The 15,887-nt window shown below is 29.8% G+C and overlaps 2 protein-coding genes and 2 pseudogenes across 2 annotated transcripts; 3 read left to right on the top strand and 1 right to left on the bottom strand.

The window, feature by feature from the left end:
• The first annotated feature begins 2,178 nt into the window (after nucleotides 1-2,178).
• LOC104722480 (protein TAPETUM DETERMINANT 1-like) lies at nucleotides 2,179-4,759 on the top strand. The gene is made up of 4 exons (XM_010440644.3): nucleotides 2,179-2,278; nucleotides 2,939-3,135; nucleotides 3,252-3,341; nucleotides 4,192-4,759. The coding sequence occupies exons 2-4, from the start codon at nucleotides 3,060-3,062 to the stop codon at nucleotides 4,536-4,538; spliced, it is 513 nt and encodes a 170-aa protein (XP_010438946.1). The 5' UTR covers nucleotides 2,179-2,278; nucleotides 2,939-3,059; the 3' UTR covers nucleotides 4,539-4,759.
• Nucleotides 4,760-4,986: 227 nt separating this feature from the next.
• On the bottom strand, nucleotides 4,987-5,943 carry LOC147933747 (uncharacterized). Its single transcript, XM_087472309.1, has one exon. The coding sequence runs from the start codon at nucleotides 5,941-5,943 to the stop codon at nucleotides 4,987-4,989; it is 957 nt and encodes a 318-aa protein (XP_087328435.1).
• Nucleotides 5,944-6,589: 646 nt separating this feature from the next.
• LOC104722479 (S-protein homolog 20 pseudogene) lies at nucleotides 6,590-7,055 on the top strand (annotated as a pseudogene).
• Nucleotides 7,056-14,874: 7,819 nt separating this feature from the next.
• On the top strand, nucleotides 14,875-15,373 carry LOC104727770 (S-protein homolog 19 pseudogene; annotated as a pseudogene).
• The last annotated feature ends 514 nt before the right edge of the window (nucleotides 15,374-15,887 follow it).

The raw sequence follows: 15,887 nt of genomic DNA, 5'->3' as shown, positions 1-15,887 counted from the left end.
ATGTCAGAAGGGATTCAAAGTTTTTTTTTTCATATACTATTTAAGAAGAGAAGCGTGTGTGGTTTTAAATAAGGTCAACTAAAGAAGTGGGAATCATTCCAAAAAAAAAAATGAAAAAATGAAAGATAAATGAAGAGGAGGGAGGGCATGGGCAAAGGTTTGTTTGAAAGAGAAGCAGCAGACCAAAGCCCCCCTGCAAAACTCTGTTTTATCAATGACACATTGTGCTCTCTGTCAAAAGCAGAAACAAAACTTGCCTTCGTTCTGATTGCATTTATTGCTTTATTCCCAAACAAAATGCATAAAATAATAGCAATATATATGGGATATTTTTCTTTTAAAACTATTTGAAAAGCTCACATTCTTTTTAAAATGGGTTTATTTGGGCCATTGACTCGTAAATGGGCACTTGCCATAAAAAACAATTATAGTAGTGGAAAATGTAATGTTTGTTGACCATTTTGCCCCTCCTGAATGAGCGTGAATCTGGTGGTGGTGAAGACGGTACGTGGTGGAGAAACCTCAAAGCTCAAACCTGTATATCCGACGACTGTGAAAACTGCAGAGATTTGAAGGTGGCAGCAATCGCAAAAAAGTTGTGGAGAGAACTGGTGATCCGTCGGCAGCGAGAATTGCAGATTCGATTACTGAGTGAATAATCTTAACGAAAATCTAAAAAAAAAAAAAAAGCCTAAACCCTAACAGATTTGTAAATAGAGAACCCAAGCAGTGAATTACTCCTTGGGATTTCATAGTGTTTCTGGTCTTCTCGAACAGTCAACCCCCAATTTCAGTTTGAACTCGTCGGTTGAAATGTGTTGAAGGCGATGAGCGAATGACATCAGATCTGAAGGGCAAGGTGGACTTTAAACATCGGTGGAGTGCTTGTTTTTGAAGGCGAGAACAGTAAAGTGCCTAAAACAGAGAGGCATTCTAAGACAAATGACTAAATTTTAATTATAACTCTTTTAAAATTGTTAAAATAGTACTCTTAGGGATTTTTTTATATATATAAAAAACGAAAGCAAATGTTGAAAACGAAAAAGCCAACTTGTCATGTTGCGAGTCCCTTGTTTGATCTCTCTGACAGTCAAAATAAAATAAAAATAAACTCACTTCTGTTTTTCGCTTTTTTGGCTTACTTGTGTGTCTGTTGGTTTGGGTTTTGTTTGGCCTTCACTTTCGTTTATAGACTCGAATTGATCAGTGTTACTCTTTTTTCCCCTGTCACCAAGATCAAATCTAAGTTGATCTTTTGATTATGCAGTGAACAACCCCATTTAAGAGTTATTTTCCCTCCCAAAGACATGAAAATGAAACAATTTATTCCCTTATTTTTTTGAGGTTCAAGTTTATATAATAGATAGACATTTGGTACAACAACATCATAAAAACAAAAGGGAGGGATATAGTTTCATATAAATAACAAAAAAGAACAAAATGGGTACCCAAAAACATCATGGTCGGGGGGGGGGGGGGGGGGATCATAAATGCAATTGAAGGCGCGTGTTAGAGAGACCTCGTGTGGTTCTGATTTACTCCCACGTGAGGATGTGACAATTTAATACAACTACTACTACACTTGCATACAAATAATTACCCAATCTTCTTCCTTCGTTAATCTGATCATAAAACAATATAAGACAATCATTCATTCTCATTCACATGCACCCGCCAGACGGACTCAATCCAGAAAAAAAAATAGTAGTTCATGATTATTGAACTGACGTTTTTACCCTTATATTGTAGTATTCCTGATATTTTTGTTTTTCCCTTTCTTGTGAGAATATGTTTTACCACCAACTGCATCAGTAATAAACGTACCAACCCATTTGTGGTTGGATGGATGGATGGATACAAGCGAGATTCATTCCTAAAGTTTTCTAACGGTATCAATCAAAGCGGTCCACCACATTAACCATGTAACGACTCACGACTCTATACCATATATTAAAAATCCTCATTTCAAAATAAATGAAGAAAACACACAAAAAGAGTTCCCTTTAATCTACTATCAAAATTTAATAGAACATATAAGTACATAAGTGAATTAATAATACTCGAAATTGACTACCTTTTACCATGTCTAATAATAAAAAAAATTAAAAAAAAAATTGGTAATTTTAATTCATAAAAAAAAAAATATTGTTAAAAAGAAGGGACTATAAATACGACTGTAGACCCACATCCATTTTTTTCTCTCTCTCTCTGACTCTCTATAAAATCGCTTCGTCTTCTAGACCTCGGCGACACCACTTGCAGACGAAGAAACTTAAAGGTGAGTGAGAAACTCTCTTTTTAAAAAACTGTACGGAGTACATGGAATCTGTAGAGATGTGTATTTTGTTTTCTGGAATTTTCTCCATCATCCTCTCTCTCTCTCTCTCTCTCTCTCTCTCTCTCTGTTGATACTTTTTTTGTTTGTTTCACTACGCTCCAGCTTTCTCTTCGTTTTCCGTCAGATTCAGATTGCTTTATTTTTTTTTTCCAGGAAACTCGATCGAGAGATTCCTTTTTTTTTTTTCTTCTCCATTTTAGTCGCTTTTATGATTCGATTCCTGAATCGATTTCGTCTCCTTGCTTGATTTTGATTTTTAGAATATTATTCACTGTTTTTGTTTACTTTTTGCTCCAGAAACTAGTAAAATCCGGTAATGCATCATCTTACCGTCGTTTTCTCTGATTTTTAGGTTTTTTAAGCTTCTCTGTTTCTCTGTACATTTCGCTTTTCATTTTTTTTTTTGTTGGTCAAAAAGAATTTGAAACAGATTCGTTAAATCAGGAGCCGCGTAAAATCTCCATTTTCCTAAGATTCAACTGTTCATTTGATACGATTGATGCAAAGACAAGACTAGTCGTGTGATTTTTATTTATAGATAAATAAAGATACTCTCTTCTCTTCTCTTTCCTCTGATTTTTTTTTTTTTTTTTTTTACAGATTTTCCGGTAATAGTCAACATCGACGTTGACGGAACAAAGAGAAGGAGACGAGAGAAAGAGTCAGAGCTTCATCATCATCATCATCAGCTATATTTTTTAGTTTCCCGACGTCTAACCACATGAACCGGCGGCGACTTCTGATTTCGGCGATACTTGTCTCATACTTTCTTCTTCACGGCACGGCTCTCGCCTCCGGTACACTACCGAGACTTCCTTAATTCAGATTTTTAGATTTCACTTTGTTGTATTGTTAATTTAACACTGGCTGAGTATTTTAATGTCGTGGTGGTGGTTTGAAAATTGAAACACAGGGGTAAAGCTTAGAGGTAATCTGGATTTTACTAAAACGACGACGTTACCTAGCTCTTCGCATCATCGGAAGATGCTTCTTCTCTCTCCTGGTAATTTTGAAACTTTTGATTTTTTTGTTTTATTTACTTTTGCCAAATCGATGATTGATATAACTTTTGTGTTGAATTTTGTTAAATTTGTCTTTGGTTGCTCCATTTTTGGTTAAGATCCTCGAGAAATGGTGTGATTTTGTTTGTTTTGTATGCTGCATCAGAACCTCTTCTTCCTCTCTCTCTCTCTCTCTTTGCTCTTTTGTAAACAAACACTCACACCTTACTTGATGCGTTTAGTCCTTTTTTGTTTGTATTTTTGTCACAGCGTCGTCGTCAGTCTTTCGCACGTCTATGTTTTCTTGCTCCCCTTTTGTTTCTTTTGTTCGTTATACTTTTGTGGACCCTATTATTCATGACTTATATCATCTGTGGAATAAATACAAATTACATCATCTTAAGATTTGAGTCTTTAACAAAAAAAAAAAAAAAAAAAAAAATTGAGTTTTTCAAATGCTCTTGAATCTTTTTTTTTTTTTGTTAGAATTAGTAAAGCAAGAAATTTTGGGTGAAAAATCAAAAATAGTTGGTGACTTGTTGACTATTGACTGTAGTATGCATACATCTGTAGAGTAGAGCAATGCTTAAACAGCTTCCTACTTCATCCAGCTGTCAAATTGATATAGTATTTATCTGTTTTTCTTTATATTTTCTTTCTTCTACTCCAATAATTTTTGGTTATTATTCCATTAAGTTTTACTAGAAAATGGAGCTAGAAAGAATGAGTCTTTTATTTTTTTGTATCCAATAATTTTCGAACTTATTGTTATATTCTTAGCAATGTAACTACGTAATATAGATTAAAATATTCCTCTGTTTTTAATATTGTGGTTGTTTTGAACAAAAAAAGGAAAATCAGAAAAGAGGGCAGAGCCAGAGAGGATAGGAGACAAGTGCAAGAGTACGGACATAGTGGTGAACCAAGCTGCAACGGAACCAATGCCGAGCGGGATACCAGGTTACACGGTAGAGATTACCAACATGTGTATGTCTGGATGCGTTATTTCGAGGATCCACATCAGCTGCGGTTGGTTCAGCTCAGCTAAGTTGATTAACCCAAGAGTCTTCAAGCGTATTCACTACGACGACTGTCTTGTCAACAACGGCAAGCCTTTGCCTTATGGCTCCACACTCTCTTTTCACTACGCCAACACTTTCCCTTACCCTCTCTCTGTCGCCTTCGTCACCTGCTCTTAGGCTGTTTGCTTTCTTTTTTTCTTTTTAGGATAAGAGATAGTAGTAGAAACTGAGGGAAATTAAGAGAGTCTTATTAGATACGCAAAAATATGGAGATTAGTCTTATTCATACGAATACCATCATCCACTTTTGTTTTTTGTTCTCTTCGGATGTGGAAACAGTGATATATTTAAGTATATAAAAAAAAAGGAGTCTATCAAACTCTTTTTCCCTCTATAAAGCTTACCTATATTATTCATACGAATGCCATCTTCCCTCTATGAAGCACTAAACAGTAACACAACACAATTACAGTATGTTTATTCAAAAGTAGATTTACCCCCTCCCTCTATTTTTAGTATTTTTTTTTTTTTTTGAAATAATGTTAAATTATATTCAAAAGTAAAAATACTGTTTTACAACTAGTGCATCACATTATTGAGAGTTTGAAGTTTAATATGGATAAAATTAAGTATCAAATCGAGTGCCTAGCCGTTGTAGGAGGCTAGAGTCGTAGCGCCTATCTCCCTTGAGTCCAATGGCCAGAAGTTGGTCCCTCATGTGTTTATCAATGAGCTGAATAAGGCTGGTAGCAGGTTTGGGATTATCGCCATGCTTCCTCCCATTTCTCTCATGCCAGAGTGTGTAGATCGTTTGTTGCAGAACAGAGGATCCGAGGAACTGCATAGTCTTATCACTCCAGTTGCTGCAGGTCGAGTCAATTATCGAGGACCATGTAGTGGAAAACCATGAACCGTAGATACCAGTAGCTATATCTGTCCAAATTTCTGAACTGAAACTACAAGAGAAAAATAAATGGTCCCTTGTTTCTGCAGCATTATTGCATAACACACAAACCTCCTGATCCCCTCTATCACCACGTGACCACTGTGCCATCCGATCCCCCGTTGAAAGACGATTACGGATTGCAAGCCAAGTACAAAACGCAGATTTGGGTGTTGAATGCGTAAGCCAGACACAACGATACCATGGGACCTCTTCAGCCGTTTGCCTGATTTGGGACCAGGTATCCTTGGTGGAGAAACTTGTGTGGAACTTATCATTTTTTCCTTTCCAGAGAATCTCATCAGCCATATCGGTTCGTCGATCATATTTCACTGACAGTTCAGCTTCCATTTGATTATAGTGATCCTGACGGTGTGTCCTCCGGCCACGTCTGTTCCAAGCTTCTACAACCGTCATGAGCTTAGTTATCCCCATATCAATAAACCCTCGTTCCCCAGCCACATCCACAAGACGTCCCATAGAAGACCATTGATCAAACCAGAAAGATGCCTGCAAACCATTTTTGACCTCTGTTATACAGAAAGAAGCCGCCAAAGGCCGATACTTGAGGAGTTTTTTCCACATCCAGGAACCAGCTGTTGTGGATTTGACACTCCAAAAGCTCTCATGTCTGAGCATATTGTTCTTCACCCATTTAACCCACAGCGAGTCCGCAGAGGAAACAATTCTCCAGATCAATTTAAGGCAACATTTATTTTTAGTATCATGATTAAGGTTTTGGTTTTGATTTTTTTTAATTATTAATTGATCTATTCAATTAATAAAAATAGATTAGAAAGTCTATTGATTTTCGGAAGATTTTATTTTTCAGCTTTAATATATTGATTTTTTAATAAATAAAATACATTTTCTTTTATGTTTAGTATAATGAAATAGTTGTTTCAAAGGGTTTATGCCTGCATTTAAGAACTTTATAAGTTTATGTCTGCATTTATAACTTTATAAGTTGCTAATGCTAAGATTTCGACTTCTGAATTGTGATATATACGTTTTCTAAAAAAAGAAATGAATATCATTTGATAACAAAATAAAGGGAGCATATATTGCTGTTCAAAGTTGTTCAGCATTTTCTTTCCTTTTTCTCTACAAATTAAAGTTATTGTTTCCATATACAACGGTATAGAATATTAGCTTATCTTTTACAATCTTAATCATTCATTCGCGAGATGTATGTAATCAAGACTATCAAGTATAAAAAGATGGTATGCTAAAACTTAAAGTTCATTTTTTATTAAACATTGATAAGTATCATTCAAATTTTTCATAATGTGTGGCTCCTGTGTAATTCATATAATGTTTAGTGTCATATTCATAGTTATTCTTTTTGGTGGTCTATGCCAGGCTAGTCGGCATGTAAGTGTGGATATCATCAATGATATTGTTCCAAATGTTCAATTGGCACTACACTGCAAATCGAAGGACAAAGATCTCGGATCACAATCTTTAGTCCCTCATCAACACTGGGGATTTAGAGAAGCTATTAATATTTGGGAAACAACTTTGTTCTTTTGTCACTTTCAATGGGGAAGTCAATCTAAATGGTTTGATATTCTTGTAACTAGGAGAGATCAATATATATGTGAACATCATCCGTGTGTTTGGAGTATAAGACCTAATGGTCCATGTAGATTAACAGGTCAAGAACAATGTTTTCTATGGAATGCTGAATAATGTAACACGATTTCATATTTATAAGATAAAAAATAAAAAAAAGTATTATTTTCCTTTCACTACACCAACATTTGATGTCTTGGTTGTGAAAGGTAATTTAGTATGGTTTGATACCAATCCTGCGCTTTCTTAGAATAGTATAGTAGAGACGAAATTAAGAGCCTTACATATATTGAAATATGTGATTAGTCAACGGATAATACTACCTTCTTGTTCACTTCTTCCTTTTCAACCAATCAAAATTTTCTATATATTATTTTTTTAAAAAAATAAATCAAAATTAAATTTAAAAGCATACATATTAAGGAAACAAATTCTGTATAATTTTTTTTTAAGGAAAGTCAAATATTGGCTTGGTTTAGAATTTACAATTAGAATGACATGATGTATCGGTTTGGGTTTACAAATAAGGTGATTAGGGTTTAGATTTTACAATTCAAAAAAAATTATATGTCTGTTTGGGTTTACAAATGAAGTGGTTAGGGTTTAGATTTTACAATTAAAACAAAATTATATGTCAGTTTGGGTTTACAAATGAAGTGGTTAGGGTTTAAATTTTATAATTAGAACGAAATTATATGTCAGTTTGGATTTACAAATGAGATGGTTAGGGTTTAGATTTTACAATTAGAATGAAATTATATGTCGGTTTGGGTTTACAAATGAAGTGGTTAGGGTTTAGATTTTACAATTAAAACAAAATTATATGTCGGTTTGGGTTTACAAATAAGATGGTTAAAGTTTAGATTTTATAGTTAGAACAAAGTTATATGTCGGTTTGGATTTGCAAATGAGATGGTTAGGGTATAGATTTTACAATTAGAATTAAATTATGTGTCGGTTTGGGTTTAGAAATGAGATGGTTAGGGTTTAGATTTTACAATTAGAATGAAATTATATATCGGTTTGGGTTTATAAATAAGCGGTTTAAGTTTTTAATCTTATAATAATGTATACAGATTTTGTTTCCTTATTTTATAAAGAGGTGAATAAATAGGTTCTTAAATGTACTATGACATGTCAAAATCTCATTGGCTAAAAATAAAGAGAAGTGAACAAAGGGGTTCAAGTGAACCCAAGAATTGTTCATGTTAGAATCAATTTTCTTTTAGGATTGATAATTTATATAATTTGGTATTATGTTAATTAATTTTTATATTTCTTTTAATTATCTATAACCATTTAGAAAACAATAAACAAAATTTTTATTTATAGAGTAAGATTAGAATTATCTTTTTTACAGTTTTAAAAATTAACAAAGAATTAAAATATGTATTTTGTTATATATATCTATATTAACATTTTTTAAGTATATTTGGTGTTCAAGCTTTTAAGTTATACTTATTTAAAAAGTTATTTACAAAATTAATCCTTAAAAAGTTGCATAAAAAGACAAGAAATCAAAATATAGGAAACCAGTTTAATATACAAAATTGATTTAATATTCATGTATGAGAATTTTTAGAGATAAGGAAATCAACTATGAAAATTTAACACAATTCAATCGAAACAATCAGTTATTAGTATGATTTTTAGAGAAAAGGAAATCCATTATGATGATTTAATACTACGTAACATATTTAAATCAAAATAAATTCCTTAGTTTCTAAGATTTCTATACATGCAATCAAGACAATATCTCTATATTAATAAAAGAGAAATACAAAATGAATTCGGGTCGGGTCAAAATTAGAAAATTACCCGAAATCAACCAAATTGGATTCGGGTCAGAAATATCTATTTCATTTTTAATGGATTATCAGGTTAGTATCTGAAAATGTATTTAAATTTTGCAATATTTATTTAAATTATACTCCTAAGAAAACTAAACAAACATTCCAAAAAAAAACCATATTAATTACGAGAATATTGGTTTTCCTATTACTTAGGAAACCCATATATATAATTTTTTAAATAGAATCATATTTCTTATCTAGAAAATAGCATATTTCTTATATGACTAAAGTTATTAATAACTAATTAAGAAAAAAAATGTAAATTTTACTACGAAATAATTTAATGAAAATATTTAAGTTTTTTGAAAAGAGAATATTCTTTAAACGAAATTTCAAAAAGTTACAAAATTAATATTAAGTTTGTTATAAAATTATCTTTGTAATTCTAATAAAGTACATAATAATGATAATGTAATAAAAAAAAAGAAGATAATGTAATTTATCTACACCATCAAATAGAAAATAATTTAATTATATGATGATTTTAACTTTATAAACCATTACAAAACCTTTAATGGATTATCGTTTAAACAAACTTACCATAATTAAAACGTATAAATATATTTTAATTGATTTAAGTAAAATATCTAAGAAGATCAATTTAAATTTAGCATTCTCCAAATTTAGTACCTAACATACAAATATATATATATATTATTTGCAGAAAATATATATATATATATATATATATATATATATTTTGACGACAGAGTAACAAGATTGGTTCAAACAAGCGAATACGAAGGAACATTGTTTACAAAAGTAACTAAGGGCCTGACGGGTTGCGGGAGATTGCGGAAGCGGGCGATTGCGGTTTCAAGCGTTATTAAGCGTTTTGAACGACTGGTTTAGCGGTTTAAAATTGGTGCATTTGTGGGAGGTTTACGACTGGTTGACCAGCGGATGCAATAGCGGTTGGAACATAATAAATGTGATATATAATATATAAATGTTTAAAACACACAAAAATTTTAATTAAACTTGATTTATAATTTAAATTTATTAAAAAAGTACTAAAATAATTATTCAAAAAATAAATAAATTTCATATTGAAATACTTATTCCTTTATGCATTTGGCTTTTCACCAAAAATTTAATCAAGTAATTTGATAAATGACAAAACATATGCTTTAGATCGTAGATCTTTTCTCTTTTCTCTTAGATCGTGGGTCAGTAGTTGCATCGATAGGAATGGTTAAGTGAGAGTTGAGAAGAGTCACTGGTGATTTGTTTTAATATTTTTCACAAATAATCTTATTTTTTAAAAATTTCTGATGAAATATTATATTTATTTAGATTTTTTTGAAATTATGTGCGATGTGTTATTAAATTTACATCAAGTTTTTCGGGTTATTGTTAATTGGAATATTATTTTCTTCTAATTGTTAATTTTATAATCTCTGTAATCGTATTCGTACTTCATTTTCTCTCATCCTTAATGAGTAAAATGGTTAGATAGAAGATATAACACAAAGAATTTCATTATTATTGATTTCTTTTAAGTTTTTTATAAAAAAAAAACAAAAAACATTCCAACCGCAATCGCCCGCAACCGCAAACGCTTGCGGGAAGCAGCTTTTGGAATTCAGTGGTTTGAAGCGGTTGGGAGCGATTAGGAGCGATTGGGAGTGTTTTATGTGATTGGTTCCAATCGCTAGCAACCGCTACGACCCGCAAACGCAGCGTTTGCGGGAGGTAGCGGGAAAACCAGTCAACACCTAAGTGTGAAACTGTGCGAACACATCACGCTAATTTATCCGCTTTACCATTCTGAGAGCGCGGGACGTAGACTAAGGAAAACTATAAATATATTTGAATCCCAAAAACCTTTAAGAATGTTAATTATTCAGATTATGAAGAAAAGAACTAACCATATTTAAAAATTGTTTAGAGATAATAAGGAAATGTAAATAAAATCAATCACCCTATTAATTAGCACTTGACATAAGGCACATAACCACTCGGAAATTAAATTAATAATCTGATTTTGTTATGAATATATTATAATATATGGCATTATCGGCCTATTAGTTTAACTCGAAACCCTATTATGTATCTATATATATATATATATATTGTATCATATGGACCAGATGAATAATACAAGAGAATAATTCCTTAAACCTTTGTTCTCAACAGATTTTTATATTTTTGAGAACAATATTGTATAATTTAGTTTCAAATCTACAAACAGGCCAAAAATAAAATTAAATTTTCAGTTACACGTAATAGTTTACAAAATCATATCACAATAGTTATTATATTTGCAAGTATAATCTTAATCTTAAATATGTTGACAAAAAAAATCTTAATCATAAATATAAATTTCGATTTTCTGGAAATTGAGCATATACCTCGAATCTATATTTTAAACATTTGATTCACAAATATATTATTAAGATCATATTTATAACAGTGTTAATTAACCCTAAATATTGAAACCGGTTTTATTTATCCAATAAATATAGAAGTCGACTAACATATTCACTCCTCACTAATCATTGGAACTTTTCTATTTTTATTGATATTTTTAACTCATGGTTTCAAACGAGATATACATGTTTCTTGAATCACTTCAATGAAACATATGATGCTTTTCTGAATCTTTTTTTTATATAGCAATGATTTGCTCATGTGTCTATCTGTTATCTTTTATATAAAGACCAATTGTTTTTTCTTTGGTCATGATTTATTGATAAATTGTGTTTAACTTGGATACAAAAATAAATCTGAATGTATCCAAAAATCATATGTATTATAAAAAAAGACAAATTTGAATGTAGCTTTTGTTTTGATGTGCTTCAATTTGACAGATAAACACATTTCACGGCCATATATGTTAATGCCCCTTAACATATTTTTCAAAAAATTTAAGAACAGATTTGACTCCCTTTTGCATGAAAGGGAGACATGTTGGCTGAGATAAGATAATTGTTGGTAGAAGGGAGAGAATTTGATATATAAGCTCATTGAGATTTGATATTACCAAAATATTTTTCATTCTACTATTTTATCCAAACCCATTACACAAATATATGATTTAATATTAATTGATTATACTAAAATTTATATGTCGTATATGTCCGCAAATATACCCCCGTGCTGTAGCGCGGGTGAGATCCTAGTAGCAAATTAAAACAAATTACTAAACATACACTCCTTATTAATGGTATATTCCTTAGTTAAATACTAATTGGATGTATTGAAACAATGATTTTGAAGGATTTTATGAGATTTAGGAAGTTTGGAATTTTGATACATTTTAGGGAAGTTGATATGATTTATGGTAAAATTCTTATTAATGGTATATTCCTTAGTTAAATACTAATTGGATGTATTGAAACAATGATTTTGAAGGATTTTATGAGATTTAGGAAGTTTGGAATTTTGATACATTTTAGGGAAGTTGATATGATTTATGGTAAAATTCTTTCAAATCCCACCTAAAACTATTAGATTTGGATTTGTGTGTTTTTAACTAAACAAATCTTCCAGAATCCCTAAAACTTATTAAAATTCAAATCCACAAACTATTTTGAATAACAGTGGATTTTAAAGTAGATTTTTAAATCATCAGTTCATTAAAAGTGGATTTCAGGAGATTTTTTAAAATTCATGATTGAATAACATATGATTTATAAATTTTACAAAAATCACTTAAAATATCAAGTACACCCCTAAATCTTCTACTTTATTTCGTAACTGTGATATTTTTTTAGATTGTATATTTGCCTAACAAGATTTTCGACGATCAATCACAGATAAAATCTCTCACATCTTATTATAACACTATAAATACGTTTTGTTGATAAAAGATTTACGTTTCATGTTCAGCAGCTAAGAACACCATATCGGAAAAGCTATGTTATCCAAAAAGAAAAGAAAAAAATCTTTGCCTGCTTCTTCTGATTTCACATTTGTGAATTGCTCTCCAAATAAACAAGTCGTTCCAAAGGTTTATGTGACAACAAAACCTATTCTGCGTTTGTTTATGTTTGTAGATTATTCGTTAGGATCAAGGTTGAGAAGAAGTTTGGTTACTTTATTTTGTTTTCTTGCATTGAATTTAATTTCAAAGACTATTCTTGGTTTTTCTTGTTAACTTTTATTTTGTTATCCCCTATATAATAAAACAGAAATACACAACATTGTTTTTTAGACTATATAATTTTATTAAGTTGGTTACAAATATGTTATAGATTAAGTTTTATATTATTTGTATATTATGGATTTATTGTTTCCAAATATCTTAAAGAGAATATTCTAAAGAATCATTTGATATCATCTAACTTACCATATTAATTTTCTTTATTAAATTATTTATCAAATAAAATCCTTTGATATCTAACTTAACATATTAATTTGTTAATTATTATTATACTTCACCTCTCAATTTTATATATGAGTCTATTTTGTGAACAAATAAATTATCATATTATTTATTATAATTCAAAAATAGTTTTATTTCCGGATATACCATAAGTTGAATTTATAAAAACAAATATAAATGATTCAATCTATAAAATATTCAATTTTTATTAACATTATTCTTTAAAAATAATATCTATTGAATTTAAAAATTTATGGAGTAATGGGTCAAAATTTGAATATTTAAATTCAATTTCATACTTTTTTGTTGAATTTTATATTTTTATATAATGTAATAAACTTTAAATAATTTATTTTGAAATATTTTTAAAATATTGAAACTTGATATTAAAGTTAGAAACTATAAACACTCTAAATTGGTTTGTTATAGCAATGTCAATAATATGTCACTATAATATGAAAGAATTTTTAAAAACCAAGTATATTAAAACAAAAAGTATAACAATATATTAAATTACTCATAATATAATAACTCGCTTTTTAAAAACCAAATTCACGAAATTATTTCTTATAATGATATTCAAGTCATGAGGTAGAATATAAATTGTTGAAATAACTTCATGTACATAAACTAATACAATATATTAAAATTTTATTTTAAACTAGAAAATATAAAAAAATTTATATAAAATAAAATTTAACTAGTGTTATAGCATAAATACTTATCTAGAATCAATAACAATATAAAACTTACAAAATAAGTGTCTTTTTCAAATCATCATATTTAGCATATGATTTTATTGCATAATATTTTATCCAAAAAACTTTTAAAAACAATCACATATATTATATTTATAAAAAAAATTACAATGTAAATAAAATGAATTTCAACCCGTGCTCTAGCACGGATCTTAATCTAGTATAATATTATATGAGTAAACAAATGAAAATTATGTCTACTCTTTTTCTTTGTTATTAAAGGATAACGAAGTTTCAAAAACATTTGTTTTTTATATTTTGAAACAATTTTTTATTATTATGCAATTTTTGTTGCCAAAACTCTTAGAGTACATAGTATATGAGAGAAACAAAAATGCAATAAACCCATGAACTAAAACAATAAAATATAGACATACCCAAATCTGTAGAAAACCTGAAATATGAATATTTGAATTGAGGAAAAGTTACGGGAAATAGAGTTGAAATTAAAAAAAAAATCAATATTAATATTAGAAATTTAGAATATTAGATATATATTGTTCTGTAATATAATACGGGTTAAAAATAACAATCAAAATACAATTATATGATCTCAAACACTAAACAAAAGAAACAAAACTAACAAGTAAATATAATTCAAAAATTTAAATGTTAGTTTTAAAAACATTATCCTACGGTTAACATCTAGTTTTTAGTTAATTTTCAACATTTTAAAAAATGTTTGAATAATTTCTGGGACACAACTTCATTCGTTTGTCATTTTAAATAGGGAAATAAATCTAGATGGTTTGATACTGTTGATGGTAATAGAGATAAAGATGCAAACATTAACCGTGTCTTTGGATTAATAGATCAGGAATTATGTTTTCCATGGAATGTTGTCTTTGGTCAGCATTTTTCTTTGATTTCTTTCTACAAATAAAAGATATTCTATTTTGCCAAAAATAAATAAAAAAAGACATTTCCATATACGGAAATAAAGAGCATACTGTATCTTTGACTATCTCAATCATTCTCCAAATGTGTCAGAGTATAAATAGATGGGATGTTTTACTTTAAAGTTCATTTTTATAAAACATTCACAATTATTATTGAAAAACACATTTATAATGTATGGTTCATCGGCATTTCACTTCATATTTAGTGTCACATTCATTGTATTTTTCTTTGGTGGTCTTTGCGAGGCTAGTCGGCATGTAAATGTGGACATCATCAATGATATTGGTTCAAATTTTCAATTAGGACTATACTGCAAATCGAAAGGCAAAGATCTCGGAGCACATTATTTAGCTTCTCATCAACACTGGGGATTTCAAGCAAACCTCAATTTTTGGGAGACCACTCTATTCTTTTGCCACTTTCAATGGGCAAGGGGAAGTCAATCTAAATGGTTTGATATTTTTAATGCTAACAGAGATTATCGTCTAGGTATATGTCAAGATAATCCGTGTGTTTGGAGCATAAGACCTAATGGTCCATGTAGATTATTAAAAGGTCAGGAAAAATGTTTCCCATGGAATGTTGTTATTTGAATACCGTTGTAACAAAATTTCATATTTATAAGCTAAAGAATAAAAAAATAATGTTTTCTTTTTACTATACCAACACTTTTTGTTTGCTAAGCCCTAAATGATATAAAATTAAAACTTAAAATAAATAACATACCATAACATACATTTACACCTTAAACAAGAGGTGAATACCAGTTTGTTTAAGAACGAGAGTTTCTTTTGGACCAAGTTGGTTTAAAAAGCTTTTGATGCCGATCTGCTTATGGGTTGTGAAAGATAATTTAGTATGGATTTGATACCAATCATACGCTTTTATAGAACTAGATTAGGACTAGTATAATGTGCGAATTTTAAAACTTTTAAATAAAATTAATTTAACAAAAAAAGATTGTTGATGTTCAGTTAGGACTACACTGCAAATCAAAGAATAAAGATCCCATGCATACCATAGCCCATCACCAACATTGGGGCTATGGATAGAGTCTATTAAATTTTGATACAACTCTAGTTTTTTGTCACTTTGAATGGAGAGTCTACTATGGTATTCTTGATGCTGACTGAGATAAAGATAGATGTATGTATCATTGTGTATGGA

Source organism: Camelina sativa, chromosome 11, assembly GCF_030686135.1.
Source record: "Camelina sativa cultivar CO46 ecotype springtype chromosome 11, ASM3068613v1".
Classification (NCBI taxonomy): domain Eukaryota; kingdom Viridiplantae; phylum Streptophyta; class Magnoliopsida; order Brassicales; family Brassicaceae; genus Camelina; species Camelina sativa.
This window is presented reverse-complemented; position numbering and strand designations above follow the sequence as displayed.